This window comes from Bos javanicus, chromosome 10 (assembly GCF_032452875.1).
Source record: "Bos javanicus breed banteng chromosome 10, ARS-OSU_banteng_1.0, whole genome shotgun sequence".
In the NCBI taxonomy this organism is placed as follows: Eukaryota; Metazoa; Chordata; class Mammalia; order Artiodactyla; family Bovidae; genus Bos; species Bos javanicus.
Genome location: NC_083877.1, coordinates 66,746,397 through 66,760,248, shown reverse-complemented (window position 1 = coordinate 66,760,248; position 13,852 = coordinate 66,746,397). Strand labels below are relative to the sequence as shown.

The 13,852-nt window shown below is 44.9% G+C and overlaps 1 protein-coding gene across 8 annotated transcripts in view; it reads right to left on the bottom strand.

Moving 5' to 3' along the window:
- The window catches only part of SAMD4A (sterile alpha motif domain containing 4A), a 226,913-nt gene that overhangs the window by 49,629 nt on the left and 163,432 nt on the right, over positions 1-13,852 (bottom strand). For 6 of the 8 annotated variants that reach the window (XM_061428942.1, XM_061428941.1, XM_061428949.1 and 3 more), the window contains one exon: positions 6,133-6,396. The exons of the other annotated variants lie outside the window; for them this stretch is intronic. In XM_061428942.1, the coding sequence (XP_061284926.1) occupies positions 6,133-6,396 (264 nt within the window). The remainder of the gene's footprint in view (positions 1-6,132; positions 6,397-13,852) is intronic. 8 annotated transcript variants of the gene reach the window in all.

Genomic DNA, 13,852 nt, shown 5'->3' with positions numbered 1-13,852 from the left:
GAATAACCACTTTGAAGGGTTAGGTACAAAAAGAGGGTCTCACTTTTTCGCAGTTTCCATTGGCTATGACATTCATAAGTGGTGTTCTACTCTCAGCCTGCTTTTGCATCAGTAGCAGCTGGGTTCCACCTTGAAAGCTGTGCTTGAAGTACTTCAGCAGAAGACAAACATTTGGTTAAGGAATAGTGGTAGTCTCACGACTGTTAGAATTTGGGGGAATCCTGGGGATTTGCTTTTCAAAGACATCAGGGCTTCTCAGCCTATCTGAGAAGAGGCAGCACAAGTCTGAGCCCATTAGGACCTAACCACAAAGGTCGTATGCTGGCATTTGGAAATAAAGTGAAGTACATTTACTAAATCCTGGCCTTTAAGTTAGATGAATTCAAGACAGCGTCTAGAAAGTCAGCTTTCAGAAAATAGTAACTTGTTCCCATGACAGCCGTGCTGAAAAGTGTCCCAGCCACACACGGGGCTATGTCACTCCCTCTCTGTCACTCACACCCTTATGACCCTCAGAAACTGGATTCACAACCTTTCTTACAAAGGTTCCTGACAGGTTCCTTTGTCTTACAAAAATCACACTTCTCAATATATATTTTTGACTAATCTCATTCTAAGATAGGCAGAAGTTCAAAGTTCTACATTTCAAAAATAACTCAAAACCCCAAAGGAGCTATTTCAGAATAGGCAATATATTTCCTTTGCTATGGAGAAAAAATATTATATAAGTTTCATTGAAGAAAGATTCTTTAGAAAAGAAAAACGGAGCCTATTTTCAGAGTCACTGATCCCCTCCACTCTTAACTGCTATGTTTCTATCAAGGTTACTGGAACCAAAGCTTTCCACTTTACCTTTATCATGTCTATATACAAACAGTGTAAGTTTCAATTACCCCTATATTTTTATACTAACAAAATGCCACGCCTCCTAAGTACACCAGCCAGTGTTAATTTGTAATGGTGAGGCTGAAGCTCACATCAAGAGAAGCAGACCCCACCCCCACCTCTACCCCTCTCACACATTGACAACTGCAATGACAGAATCTTGGAGCTTCTAGGGAGCCTAAATCTTTCTTTTTGGCTGCACCCAATGGCATATGGGACCTTAGTTCCCTGACCGTGGATCAAATCTGCACCCCACTGGCCTGGAAGTGCAGAGTCTTAACCACTGGACCACCAGGGAAGTCCATTAGAAGCCTAAATCTACGGGACTTAGCCAGAAGTCCTAAATCCACCTCACTAGTCTAAATCTACTTCGCTAGCCAGAAGCCTAGTGAATCCCCCACGTGAACTACACACAGGGAGGCAGAATGCTTAAACTGTGCAGGGGAGGAGAGGAGCTGGGGCTCTTGGAGAGACTGGGCCAGGGGAGAGCATCATGCAGCGTGGCCCTGGTTGGCACGCCTCCACTGGACTCTTCCACAGGTGCCCAACTCAGCCTGCTCCACTCCATCCCCTCGGCCTGTTTCTTTTTCCTATTAACTATTTGCTATTGATGATACCATGGGCTACCCAGATGTCCCAGGCAAAAAGCTGGGCATCGTCCTCAATTCCTCCCGCTCTATCTATCCCTGTCTACGTTCAATCAGCGCCATTCAATTCAGAGCTCTCTCTAGTCTACTTATTGAAGACCCCATGAACACACGCCTTTTGTCTCCTCTGCTCGGCTTGGTCCAAATTCATTTTTCTCCTTGGTTATCGAAAAACCTCCCACCTCTCAGTTGGCCTCCAAATCCAGAATTCCCTCCCCATCCTCTACCTTGATACAATTCCCACTCTTCCTTTCAGGTCCTATTTCTAACATGTATATCTAAACAGGTCATTTCTGCTGCTACATTCCTTCAATGTCAGGATAAAAGCTCCAATCTTTTGCAAAGCCTAGCATCTGGCTTTTCCCTCTCCCAAGATTGTGTTCCCATGTGCCCTCAAGCCATCAGATGATGCACTTGGTCAAGCTGTCTCATAACCACGCTTTCAGGCATACTGTTCCCTCTGCACAGAATGCCCTTCCCTCACCTTATATATTTGGCTAATCTGTAATCCTGCTCCCAGCTGAGGCTCCAGGCCTCTCCCTCTCCAGGAACTTTCCTTGACTCCCCTCCACTTGAATCAGGGCCCTCCTTGCTGCCTGCCTCAATCCACGGCGAGCCTCCGAGACAAAATATTTTCACAGCTGTGCACATGCATTGGACCCCTCACGTTATAGTGAGCCCCTTGAGGCAGGAACCACCTCCTTCACCTCTGTCTCTCCAATAACTAGTCCAAAGCCTCTCTCAGCAAGTGCTCAAGAAAGGCAGCTGACTTGATGAGGACAAAAATGAAACCTGTTAACCAGCCTTTCTTCCTTGTCTCTTTTTCCATTGAACAGTCACATCGCTCAGCAACAGCCCTGGACTTTAAAGTCTCTAGGTGCTGGGTTTACACAAAATTTCGAAAGATATGATGCTAATAGGAGGGGCACATGTGCTTCTTCCACCAATGAAATTCTCCATTTCGTTTTCTTGGAAGGGTGTGGTTTTTTTTCCCCCTTCTTGGCCACCTGAAGGCTTTGTGTGAGGGAAGGGTAGAGAGCACATTAGATTCATGTGATACAGAGGAAGAGAAGAACATAATTGAGTATCAACCTAGAATCAAGAATCTTTCCCCTGAGATAAGTAAGTCACAATCAAGTGTTCACAAGGAATAAGGAGAACTGAATTTAGAAACCACAATCAGCGTATTCAGTCCAAACATGTATAACCAGTAGCCTATGTGAGGCATGTTAAAGGGGAAACTTTTATATTCCCATTCAGAGTTCCACTTCTGTTCATTAATTTCTAGTTGAGTAGCTGATCCCATGGTTCCCTGAGCCTGAGATATTAGTCTGAGATCCCTACTGCCAGGGACATCCACTCTGTGTCTTGGAGCTGACTTAAGTCTTCAGGAAGGCTGTTCACTATAAAAGGAAAAACAAAGCAAAGTGGGCAGATGATGTTAATCCTCTGAGAGCAGGAGCTGATCTACTTGTGAGAGAACTTAGTGACAAACCCTGGCAGGGAACGCTGACACCAAGACAAAAAGAGAGATAGATGTTTCTGAAAAAATAAAAAGAGAAGGAATGCTGGGCCCTGAGCTGTATTTCCCACTCCTGACCCAAGAGGCACATTCCTAAGGGACAGTGTGTAGCCAAACCTGGCTCATCTGTCTGGATGGAAAGGAAGGCTAGGATGAACACAGCGTTTCAGCAAGGTATGCACAACTGCTGGCAAGAAAGATGAATTCACACTAAATTAAGCTCAATTACGGGAATTTTTGTTCTTTTCCCAAGGTGTGGGGTGAGGGCTGACATGCATCCCCTAGAGATTTGGAACTCCTCCAGATTCTACTACAGATTCCATGTTGTTCTCGTAAGCTGGGCGTTTAAAGAGTAGGAAAATAGCAATCAGATGATGGCATCCTGAGATGGATCAGAATGGGGCTTTAAAAGGCCGGCACTCCTGCCAAAGGGCCCGGTCACAGAAAGGAAGAGACGAGGATCCAAGAGGAAGAGCTGGCTCTCTTTAAAGGCACTTCATTTGATTTCAGATTTCATTTCTCAGAAAAATACAAATTAATTTGGAAATTGAACCTGGCGTCTGCTCTGGGACAGGGGAATTGAATGACATACTCTTAGGGTAGGCTGTAAGGGCTGCTTCTGTGCTCTCCTGGGAGGCCATTCTGAGCAGCATCTGGTGGCAGGAGTCCCCAGGGGGGTGGCCTTTGAGGGAAGATGGCACCAGGTGCGGTGGGGAGGGGCATTCGTGGGGCACAAACACTGGCCCCAACCCTCTGGGATGATGCTGTTTTCAGGTGTGGATGTTTCTACAGCTTGACTTATCAGTGGAACCGCAAATATACTTTTTCCATACATAGAACGTTTCATCCTTTATCATGTTCCTTCAAATAGGTGTTTCTATTTAATTTGCTAAGAACTTTATCCTGTGAATCCCATGCAATTCTTTGGGACAGGGACAGTTCAATAAGTCAGCAGAAGGTGGATATACACAGAAGAGTGTCCTCTGTTTAGTCCCGTCACCAAATAGCACGTTTCTGACCACACGTCTTGGGCCTATGAAGAAAATCTTGGATATAAAGTCTTGTCTGCATCACCTTCTGATCAAAGAAGCTCTAAGGGACAATTTGCACCAGTTTTAAAGGAAGGAATCGAATAAGCTGATACGTGGGAAGTTCCTTGAACTTTGGAATATTTTGGCTCTCACTCTTAAACAGGGATAGGACATTGATTCCATCTTTCTCTCCTTCATGTGAGTAGTGACTTTCTCATCTCCAAAAGTCAGCATGCAATGGGCAAACCTTCACCTTCTCTGAGAGAATGTCTAAAGTATACAGAGGGCTTCAGAATAAAACACAAATAATGAAAGATAACAGAGAAAAGAAAGGCAAAGGAAAAAAGAAAAGATAATGAAGCTCCTGTAAGCAGACGGTGAACCCAGTGTCCTGGGGAACAAGGACTTCCCACAAGACCCTCTAAGCCCTTCAACAGGAAGGCCAGGCCTCCTTCCCATGGTTACCAGTTAGAACCTCACATCCACTGTCTTGGAAACCATTCGTCCAGACACCCCACTTGTCCAGACACCCAACTTCACTTGGAAAGAAGCAAGTCCAGAGAAACACTGGCTCCACCCTTCTTGGTCCAAGCATGGCTGAGCCATCCCTGCTCCCCATGCCCTGGGGCCCAGCAGCTGGAGCACAGAACTCAAAAATAGGTTTTGGGAGGTCTCCAAAATTATGACACATTCCCCTGAAAACTATGAAAGAGATATAAAAGAGGACACACATCCCCTCCCTGCCAAAAGGGGCCATTGCTTCTGAGGCCCGTTAAATACCTTCGAATGACCCATTTGTATCACCTGAGAGAGGAAAATATCAAGACGAGTCCCAACCACTCTGGACACTCAGCACAGCATCCATCACGGATGGCGCTGGGATGAGAGGATGCTGGGCTGAGCAGCTGGGAGGGACGGATGCTCCAGGAAAGTGGCTTCACATCAGGTTCATTTCCCCTGGTTGACAGGCTCCATTTTCAGCCTCAGGCTCACTTACAACCAGCACCCGGTGAGTAGTGGGCATCTCTCTGTGCCACGCTTCTGTGGTGGGGAGGGGGCTCAGTCCCCAGCCTCCTGTGTCAACACTAATCCTTCTCAAGGGAAAGATCAGAAACAGCACAACCTCAGGATTGTGTACACCATCAATGAGGGTGCTCTCAGAGCCTCCTGTCAGCATCGCAGTCCCAGGGGCACGACTAGCTCTTGTTTCTCCATCTAAAATTGTTATTAGTGTGTCTCTGACGAGCATCTTTCCCTGAGGCCTTCCCAGCCCTTGAAAAACTTGCATCTAAAAATACAGAATGTGTGTATCCTCTTTGAACCTACCATGGATAATTTGGAAATCTCTATCTCTCGATGAGTATCTTTAGAAAAGGAGAGATTTACAGGGCAATGTAGGAACATTTATTGATGTTGCACAAAAGGCCTTTATCACCTGTATGCAAATCCGTTATCAGCCTTAAAACACTGTCACCAAGTCTCAGTGTTATTTTTTTCACATCCCTTCAACAGATGCAGAGAAAAGGGTTTGCAGGTTTCTCTGGATATCAAAGGGAAAGGGAGAGAGGAAAGGAGGCACCAGTACGATTCTACACTAAGAGAGATTTTAAAAAAAGATCCTGTGGTTTGTTTTGCTAAATTATTGACGATTCCCTGGCCAGAGCAGTGAGGTAGAAGGCTGGAGCAGATCAACGTCTGTACAGACAGGGCAGACCAAGGAACGGATGTGCAAACAGTAGATGCTATCGCCGCCAGCTGTGACTCATTTAATTGTCTGCAAGTCACTGCATTCAGAAAAAAAAATAAAAAGGAAAAAGGAGGGCGTTGACCTCTCCTGCTCTTCCCAGGTTTTGGCAAGCAGCCCTGGAAGGGGAATCCGAGCCCTTTCCGCCACGGTCAACCCCAGAGCTCGGCAAGGGAGGGGCCTCCCATCAGCCCGGGGAGGGGCGGGCTCCTTCCTCCTGGCTGACTACCTCTCTCCTCACCCTTCTGACTCCAAATCAAGGGAGGGGCTCTGTTGCCGGTGGTTTCTCGTTTTGTCACTCACCTTTCATACCACTACCTTCTTCTTGGAATGTGTTACGAGCAGTGGTCTGATCTTCTAAGTGTTCACTCCCACCACTTCCTGAAGAGGCTACACTGCTTTGTGGAGACAGGGGGGCATGATCGGATGGGAGGCACTGGGGTCCTCTAGCTCGTAAGTCCTCATGAGACATCCATCCATGTCCTAGAGGCTGGTTTGGCACATTCATGGGTGGGGTAAGGGACACAGATCGTTTCAAAGGGCTGTGGTGTGCCTGGCCTGAGAGAACTGGAAAAAAACAAAAATAAAATGAAATAGGTTATTCCCCCACCTTTAGTCTGGGCCACAGAAGAACCCACAGTACCTCTTAACCCTGAGACATGGCGCTGTCTGATCGCTGCATCCGGGGTCATGGGGTGGCTCTCCCTTTGGGGTGGTTAAAAAGGATGCTGTCTGTACCTTTGGGTGAGTTGGGCTCTCTAAGGAGGCTACACCTATAAGGCCCACACTTGTGACCTTCACCTCTATAGGTCGGGATCTGTTTTCAGTTCTAACTGTAGAAATCAGGATTCGGAGCAGTAGACCCAAAAATCAGGTGAGGATTGACAGCCTGGCAAAGTAGCGATCTGCCAAGATGGAAAAGAACATGTCCTGGCCATTTATTTTTGGTGGGGCAGGGAGGAGGGGACCACGCAAAACCGGACATGACCCACGTCATTACGGTGGACTTTCTGGAAGGGGAGGGCAGACCACTCATCGTTGGCAATCTTGGCTGGGCTGAACTAGCAGAAGTGGACTAGTCAGTCCTTTCAACCAGGAATCAGGGGAGCTGTCACCTCTGAAAGGGGTGCAGGCACAACAAGGGCCCTGAGACTAACAGGGACCTCAGGGTATGCGACACGGCAGCCGTGTGTGAAAGGGCCGATTCTCTCCCTTGGCTTCGCAGGTTAATGCCAGACTTTACACGAGAACACTTCCAGGTAACAAGGCTTTCATTCAGAAGCCAGTGGGGTGCTCTCCGTAAGCCGGGAACAGTTTTCTCCAGCATGTGTAGCCCTTCCGCACAGCGGGCAACATCTGTGTAGCCCCCATTTTTAATTTCTTTTCCAGAAAACCAGGAAAAGGCAACAAAACTCACATATAACTAGTCAAATTAAATTGAGGTCATTCAAGGGAGGGATTTAACCAAAATCAACGCTGAGGGAGCCGACGTTACCCTTGGTTGGTTTTTCTGGGTGTGTAAAGTGACAGCTTTACAAAATAAGTCTATTCATAACTTTCTCTCTGTGCTGGCCCCTGACAGGTCCAGTTTATTTTGACTGCTGCAGTGCTAACATGGAATCGAGCCACATGCATTTTTAAACATTTTTCAGGGAAGCCATTAAGTTCCATGTAGGGCTCTATCCCCTCCAATGAGGTATGATATTTACTCTCCCAAGTCCGGACTAGCACTGCTTTGCTGGCATTAATCCTTCTCTGTTTTTTAGCCAGCAGACTTGACATCCCAGTGTGAGAAGTTCTGCTTTCTGTTAAACTGCATTTCTGGTGGGGCAGAATCCACATAAAGACGTGAACAGCAGGCTTTCTTGCCCCCACTTAAAAACATAAAGACCAGAGCCAAAGGCTGAACATTTGCAAAAAGTATGTTTGAGACAGTAGTGGTGTGGGGAGGCCGCTCATGGTCAGTTGGCATTAACCAGGCCGGAGAGCAATGGAGTTCACACCCCTGCTGTCCATATTTCTGTTTGGCTTCATGTTGCCAGAAGCGCAGCCTTGTGTGTGAAAGAAGGGCCAGAAACTTCTTTATTAACAAAAAAAGGGAGCCAATTTTACTATCTGTAACCTGAGAAACTGGGTAGATTCTATCAAAGGCAAGGGATTATCATCTAACTTAAAAATATGCAAAGGGAACATTTTTTATTTTTTGGATTCTAACAGGCTAAAACAGCTTGCATTTCCACTGAATGGACTAAGGAAGAAGCTCTTTAAAAAGGCTCCCTGCAAAATGCATTGCTACCTGGTTGGATCCGAATTAGCAATAGAAAAAGAAAAAAATAATAATAAAAAAAGCAGAATAAGAAAAAATAAAAAATAAAAAGGAAGCAGCAGCAAAAATGAAGACAGAAGCCAATAGGAAGAAAAGCCAGACATCCAGAAAATTCATTTCATGCCTGTCTAAGTATTTATACAAAATTGAGCGGACTTGTTCAGGGCTGCCCCAAGTGATGGGACTTTCCAGCTTAGACGTCTTTGCTTCCTGGTACCTCTGCAACCATTTCAGAATATCTGGTGGGTGCTCTGAATGGCGCTAGCCAGGTGGGCCCAGAGTGGAAAGGGGGGCTCCTCTTCACAGCCAGGATTAGAGTGAGCCCCAAACCATAAAAGCAGACCTTTCCCAAAGAGACACACACCCAGAGCTGATGGAACCCTTAGCACCCTACTTGGTTACAGGCAATAACAAACCCATCACCATGAGTGTGATAACACTGCTAAGAGAGTCCGCATCCTTGCATGCAGAGAACAATACCACACACAAGTAGCAGTTGAATTCCAGTATTAGATGAAGCCAATTTGCTTCTTTCCACCAAAAGTTTTCTTAAAATTCATGTTAGCTCCCCACTGATGAGCATCCTTGCGGAGGCTGTCAGTGTCCAGGGAATTCACTAGATGTTTACCTAACTTGCTGGGACTTATAGGGATTCATTCATAAAAACCTAGACCCATTTCCTCATATGCCCCTGGCTTGACTGAGGTCATAGAGGATATGGCATGAATTTGGTCTCTGCCTCTTGGGCTTCCCTTGTGGCTCAGCTGGTAAAGAATCTGCCCACAGTGTGGGAGACCTGGGTTCAATCCCTCTGTTGGGAAGATCCCCTGGAGAAGGAATTCTCCAATATTCTGGCCTGAAGAATTTCATGGACTGCATAGTTCATGGGTTCACAAAGAGTCAGACACGATTGAGTGACTTTCACTCTAATAAAAATCAGTTATACCTGAGGTACCAGGGCTTTTCCCCAGGGACTCTCTACCTAAGGCCTCACTGGGTCTGTATCAGAAAGACTCCTATAGCTGGCACCAAAGTCAGAAATGTCCCCTTAGGAGTGAACCTGCTGTAGCAACAAGCAAAATGTCTCCCATTAGGCTTCTGCTTTGCAGAGAGGGCCAAGGATTTAGAGTCAGGGGTGACACACACTGACATGAAAGCCAAGTTGTGCATGGCAAATGCCTCATTTCTCCAAAGGGGACTTTGGGAAGGCGGCTGGAGCAGGTGACAGGTGACCTGCCCACGGGGGCACTTCGGGGTGAAGACAGATCTTTTGGTGGAGCAAATAGTGACCACAAAGCCAAATTTGGTGTTACTCATGTGCTGGGGGCCTTTGTTTGCCATAAATTAGCAGAGGAAAGAATAAATGCAGTGGACAGAGAGAGTGTAAGACCACAGACTGCACAGCGGTGATGTGATGAATAGGCGATCAAGGGCAGATGGTGCATGGCTGTCCCGTCGCTCCATTTTCTTTTCGACCAAAAGTATTCATCTGAAGTGGTGTTACATAGAGGAAGAATGGATATTCAGGTGAAAATAAATGAGTAAAAGTCCTTTTCCTACAAGTAGAGAGGGGAGAGCAGGGAAGCCAGGCTTCTGAGAAGCTTTTCACACTGTGTTAGTCTCCCCAGAATAACTCTAGCTAGAGGCGGGCCTTCTGAATGTTCTCAGCAGCTGACTGCTGCGTGGCAGACAACAGCACACGCTCCATTCAGACTTAAGCTGCCCCAGAGTAATATTCAAATGCTGCCGAAGTAAGCACAACTTGAAAAAAACCTCACTGTAGATTAGAAGTTGGCAAGTTCCAGCAGAATTGAGGTCCTGAATTTGTAACTTCATAATAATGAGGGTTGCAGGGACAGCATATTTCGGGGGGAGGGGATTCATTCTGATAATTGCCCAGGGGGGCAACACTGTAACCCTTGCTCTTGAAAAAACTGAAGCTAAGCCTTAATAGTATGTAGAGTATAGCGTCTATATCCCTTATATTTTTAGGAATCGCTACAAGAAATTTCAGGTATGTACACTTATATGTGGGGCTTCCCTGGTAGCTCAGCTGGTAAAGAATCCACCTGCAATGCAGGAGACCCCGGTTCGATTTCTAGGTGGGGAAGATCCCCTGGAGGAGGGATAGGCCGGGATAGGCTACCCAGTCCAGCTTTCATGGGCTTCCCTGGTGGCGCAGATATCTGCCTGCAATGCGGGAGACCTGGGTTCAATCCCTGGGTTGGGAAGATTCCCCTGGAGGAGGGCATGGCAACCCATTCCAGTATTCTTGCCTGGAGAATCCCCATGGACAGAGGAGCCTGGCGGGCTACAGTTCATGGGGTCACAAAGGTTCGGATACAACTGAGAGACTAAGCACAGCACAGCACACTTATATATGTACGTACATATGTATGAGTACCTATGATAATAGGGTACTGTAGTATTTGGAACATTTATAAATTCAAGTGAACTACAAATAAATAACAAATACTGAGCAAGTCTAGTTGAAATATGGGAAAAGCAGCTAAAAATAATCTTGCTCCAACAGTGCAGCAGCATGATGTGAGTACAGAGGGTCTTATAATCTGGTAATAAACTCTGTCATACCATTCGGGGCCAGCTGCCGTCTGCGACCTCCTCTAACCTTATGATGTCTTTTTCATCTCTAAGCATCTTTCATGAGACTCCTTTCAACACTTTTTGAGGGGAAAATACGATACCTGGCACTGCGTTCTGCTCTTTTTAAGTATTTTCCTGAAAGCCTGGAAATCAGATTTCTTCCCCCTTTCCTTTGACCAAAATTGACTTTGCCTTGATTTTTAGTTATTGAAATAAGAGGCAGGAAAAGACTTTTCAGGATAGTTAGACTCTTAAAAAACAGGTATAACTACCTCTTTTGCCTTCTTACGTGACAAGTAATGGGGCTGTGCAAAGAGGAAGGTTTGGGGTATGGGTCCAGCTCTCTCCTCAGTTCACTGTCAGGTTAAGAACTGCACCTCACTGTCAAGGAGAGCAGTGATCCCCATAAACAAACAGTCCAGACGACTGAAGCTTAATTTTTAACACTGAAACTTTATCCTAATAAACGGTAATGGAGATCGTTCAAAGATACATTGCATTCTTCTCTGTTCTCCTTAAATTTATACACTGAATGCAAGTAATGCTTTAAAATTATTATGAGCATAGGTTAATAATATTTCAGAGCTGGAAGGCCCCAAAAGGCAATATAATTCAATAATCCCTACGTTGTGAGCTGTGGGCCCCTGGGTGGTGGAAGGACCTGGGAATTCCTATGTGCACCAAGCCTGGTTAGTAGATGAAACGCTGTGTGACAAATGGTTTTGATACAGATGCAGAAGGCATTAACATTAATCAAATACAAATTATTTTATATTTGGTGAATTTACAGCTCTTTTTGTCATTTTTTTCATCATCTGTTTGAAGTACAGTTATTTTATGGGGATCCCAGTTTTCTGTTAAAAACTGAGGACTGAACTCAATGATAGAGACGACTGCTGTTCTCTGCTGTGTTTGCTGAGTTCCACGGGCACCTAATTGGCCTCAGGAACTCGTGTGCTTTAAGTCCTCTGATTGCTTTTACAGTTAACACACTACTCCTCAAATTCAGTCCACCACCACTTATGACTGTTCCCACTGTGCGCTTCCACCTATTTCCAGCCTCAGCGTTTTATCCTGGAGTCCAGAATCAAGACTGCTGCTGAAACTGCCTTCCTTTTGAATACAGCCATTAAGTACACCCATACTTCTAATGTCATTCTTTCTCATCAAACCCAGAAACCTGTTTTCTCAATCCAAGGTTGGACTCTGCAGCCTCATCAGGCCCTTATGAGTTCAGCCACGTGGACATGATTTGCAATTTCACTCTTGTTCCTAAGCCAGTCTTTCCATTTCTTTAAGATTATTTTTTAATATGGACCATTTTTAAAGTCTTTATTGAATCTGTTACAACATTGTTTTTATTTTGTTTTGGTTTTTTGGCTGCGAGGCATGTGGGATCTTAGGTCCCGGCCAGGGATTGAACCCACACCCCTTGCACTGGAAGGCAAAGTCTTAACCACTGGACCACCAGGGAAGTCTCAGTCTCCATTTCTAATTCAAGCTGGCTTCTTACAGGAAAATTTAATGCTTTGTTAATATTTCAAATTCTAGATGCTCACGTGATAGAACTCAATCCAATTACTACTAAACTTTACAAAAAGCAGCTCATTCTTATTTAGGGATTTCAAAAAGCGGAATGAGGAAATTATATATTTGCATATTATTTTAAAATATTTAACTTAAGAGTTTCTTTCCTGAATTAAGAGATCCAACCCATTTCCTTACTCTGGGGATACATACTGTGTGTGTCAACAGGCTATGAAAATACATGCGGAAAATTCTACTTACACATTGCTAATGGTGTATTTTAACCACATTGTCTAGATCTACTCCCAAAAGAAATTCAGAAGTATCAGAACTTTGGTTGAATACACCAATTTGAGAGTTTTGCTGCAGGAGATGGTCTGATACTTGTTAAATTTAGAAGAGAAAAAGTTCAAGCCATTGCCAGTTATAAAATAGCTATCACTATTGTTTCAAAGTTATTGGCAGGGAATGTTTCTGTTTATTCCCTTAGTTTAGGTTTGCTTAACAGGCATCTTTTGGGCACCATCCCGAGTTTTTCCTGCGAACACTGATTTCAGAGTATCTAAGGAACTGTTACTAAAGAGTTTGCATTTTCAAAGAGTGGAGTTCTGTTAACACCACTTGTATGCATAATTCTAGGCATCTGATTTTTTTTTTTTTAAGGCAAACATTTTAGCAAAGCTCAGTGGCGAAACATTAGACCCTGGGTTCCTCTTCTTTAGTTGGTTTTGTGGTGCCACAACCAGTAATCTGAGGCCCTGTGGTGGGAATCTTTGGGGAAAAAGAGATTAATAGTACTGCAAGAATACATTTGAAAAAAAAAACAAAACAAACTAGAGTATTTAATCAGTGACATCATGCAAAAAAGACAACACCAGTCATGTTTATGGCCAAGAACAGGTTTGTGTTGGGGGCAAGGGGAGGGGGTATTAATTACTAAGGTTAAAATTAACATGCTCTGCCTCATTGCTTCAGGGAATAGATTAAAAGCAAATCTGAAAGGTTATATGTCTCAACTCTGCATGCTTGCACTCTGCTTCTTGTCTAAAAGTTTGGAAAACCAGTGCTCACAACATCTGGACACCAGAAGATGATTCCCGCAAACCACTTCAGACTCCACCTCATTCTGGGAGAAGAAAGAGCCTGCTACAAAGCAAAGATGTACTGGGTGGACCGGGTGTTTCCCACCAGCCAAGAAGGAAGCCACACACTCTCCGAAGAGAAGGTAAATACTAGCCTATGCAGTAAAACCAAACAAATGGAGACTCCAGAAGAAGACAAAGCCGCAAAGAACATATCAACAAGGTTGACAAATACGCAATGCTGAATCTCTTTTTGCCCATTCAGTCTCCTTTTCAGATCGTATGGAAGTGAATACATTCTGATGCAGGGAGAGCTTTTTCCACGATGTGAGTTGCCACTGGTGTCAGCCCTTATTACTCCACAGATGACCGGTCTTGGAGCAGAGCAAAGAAGTATGCTTCTGCCTTCACGTTATCACTTAAACATTTGGGCTTTTAAGAAGTAAGTTAGAATGTTTCTGGCAGACTTTTATTGCTGCATTAA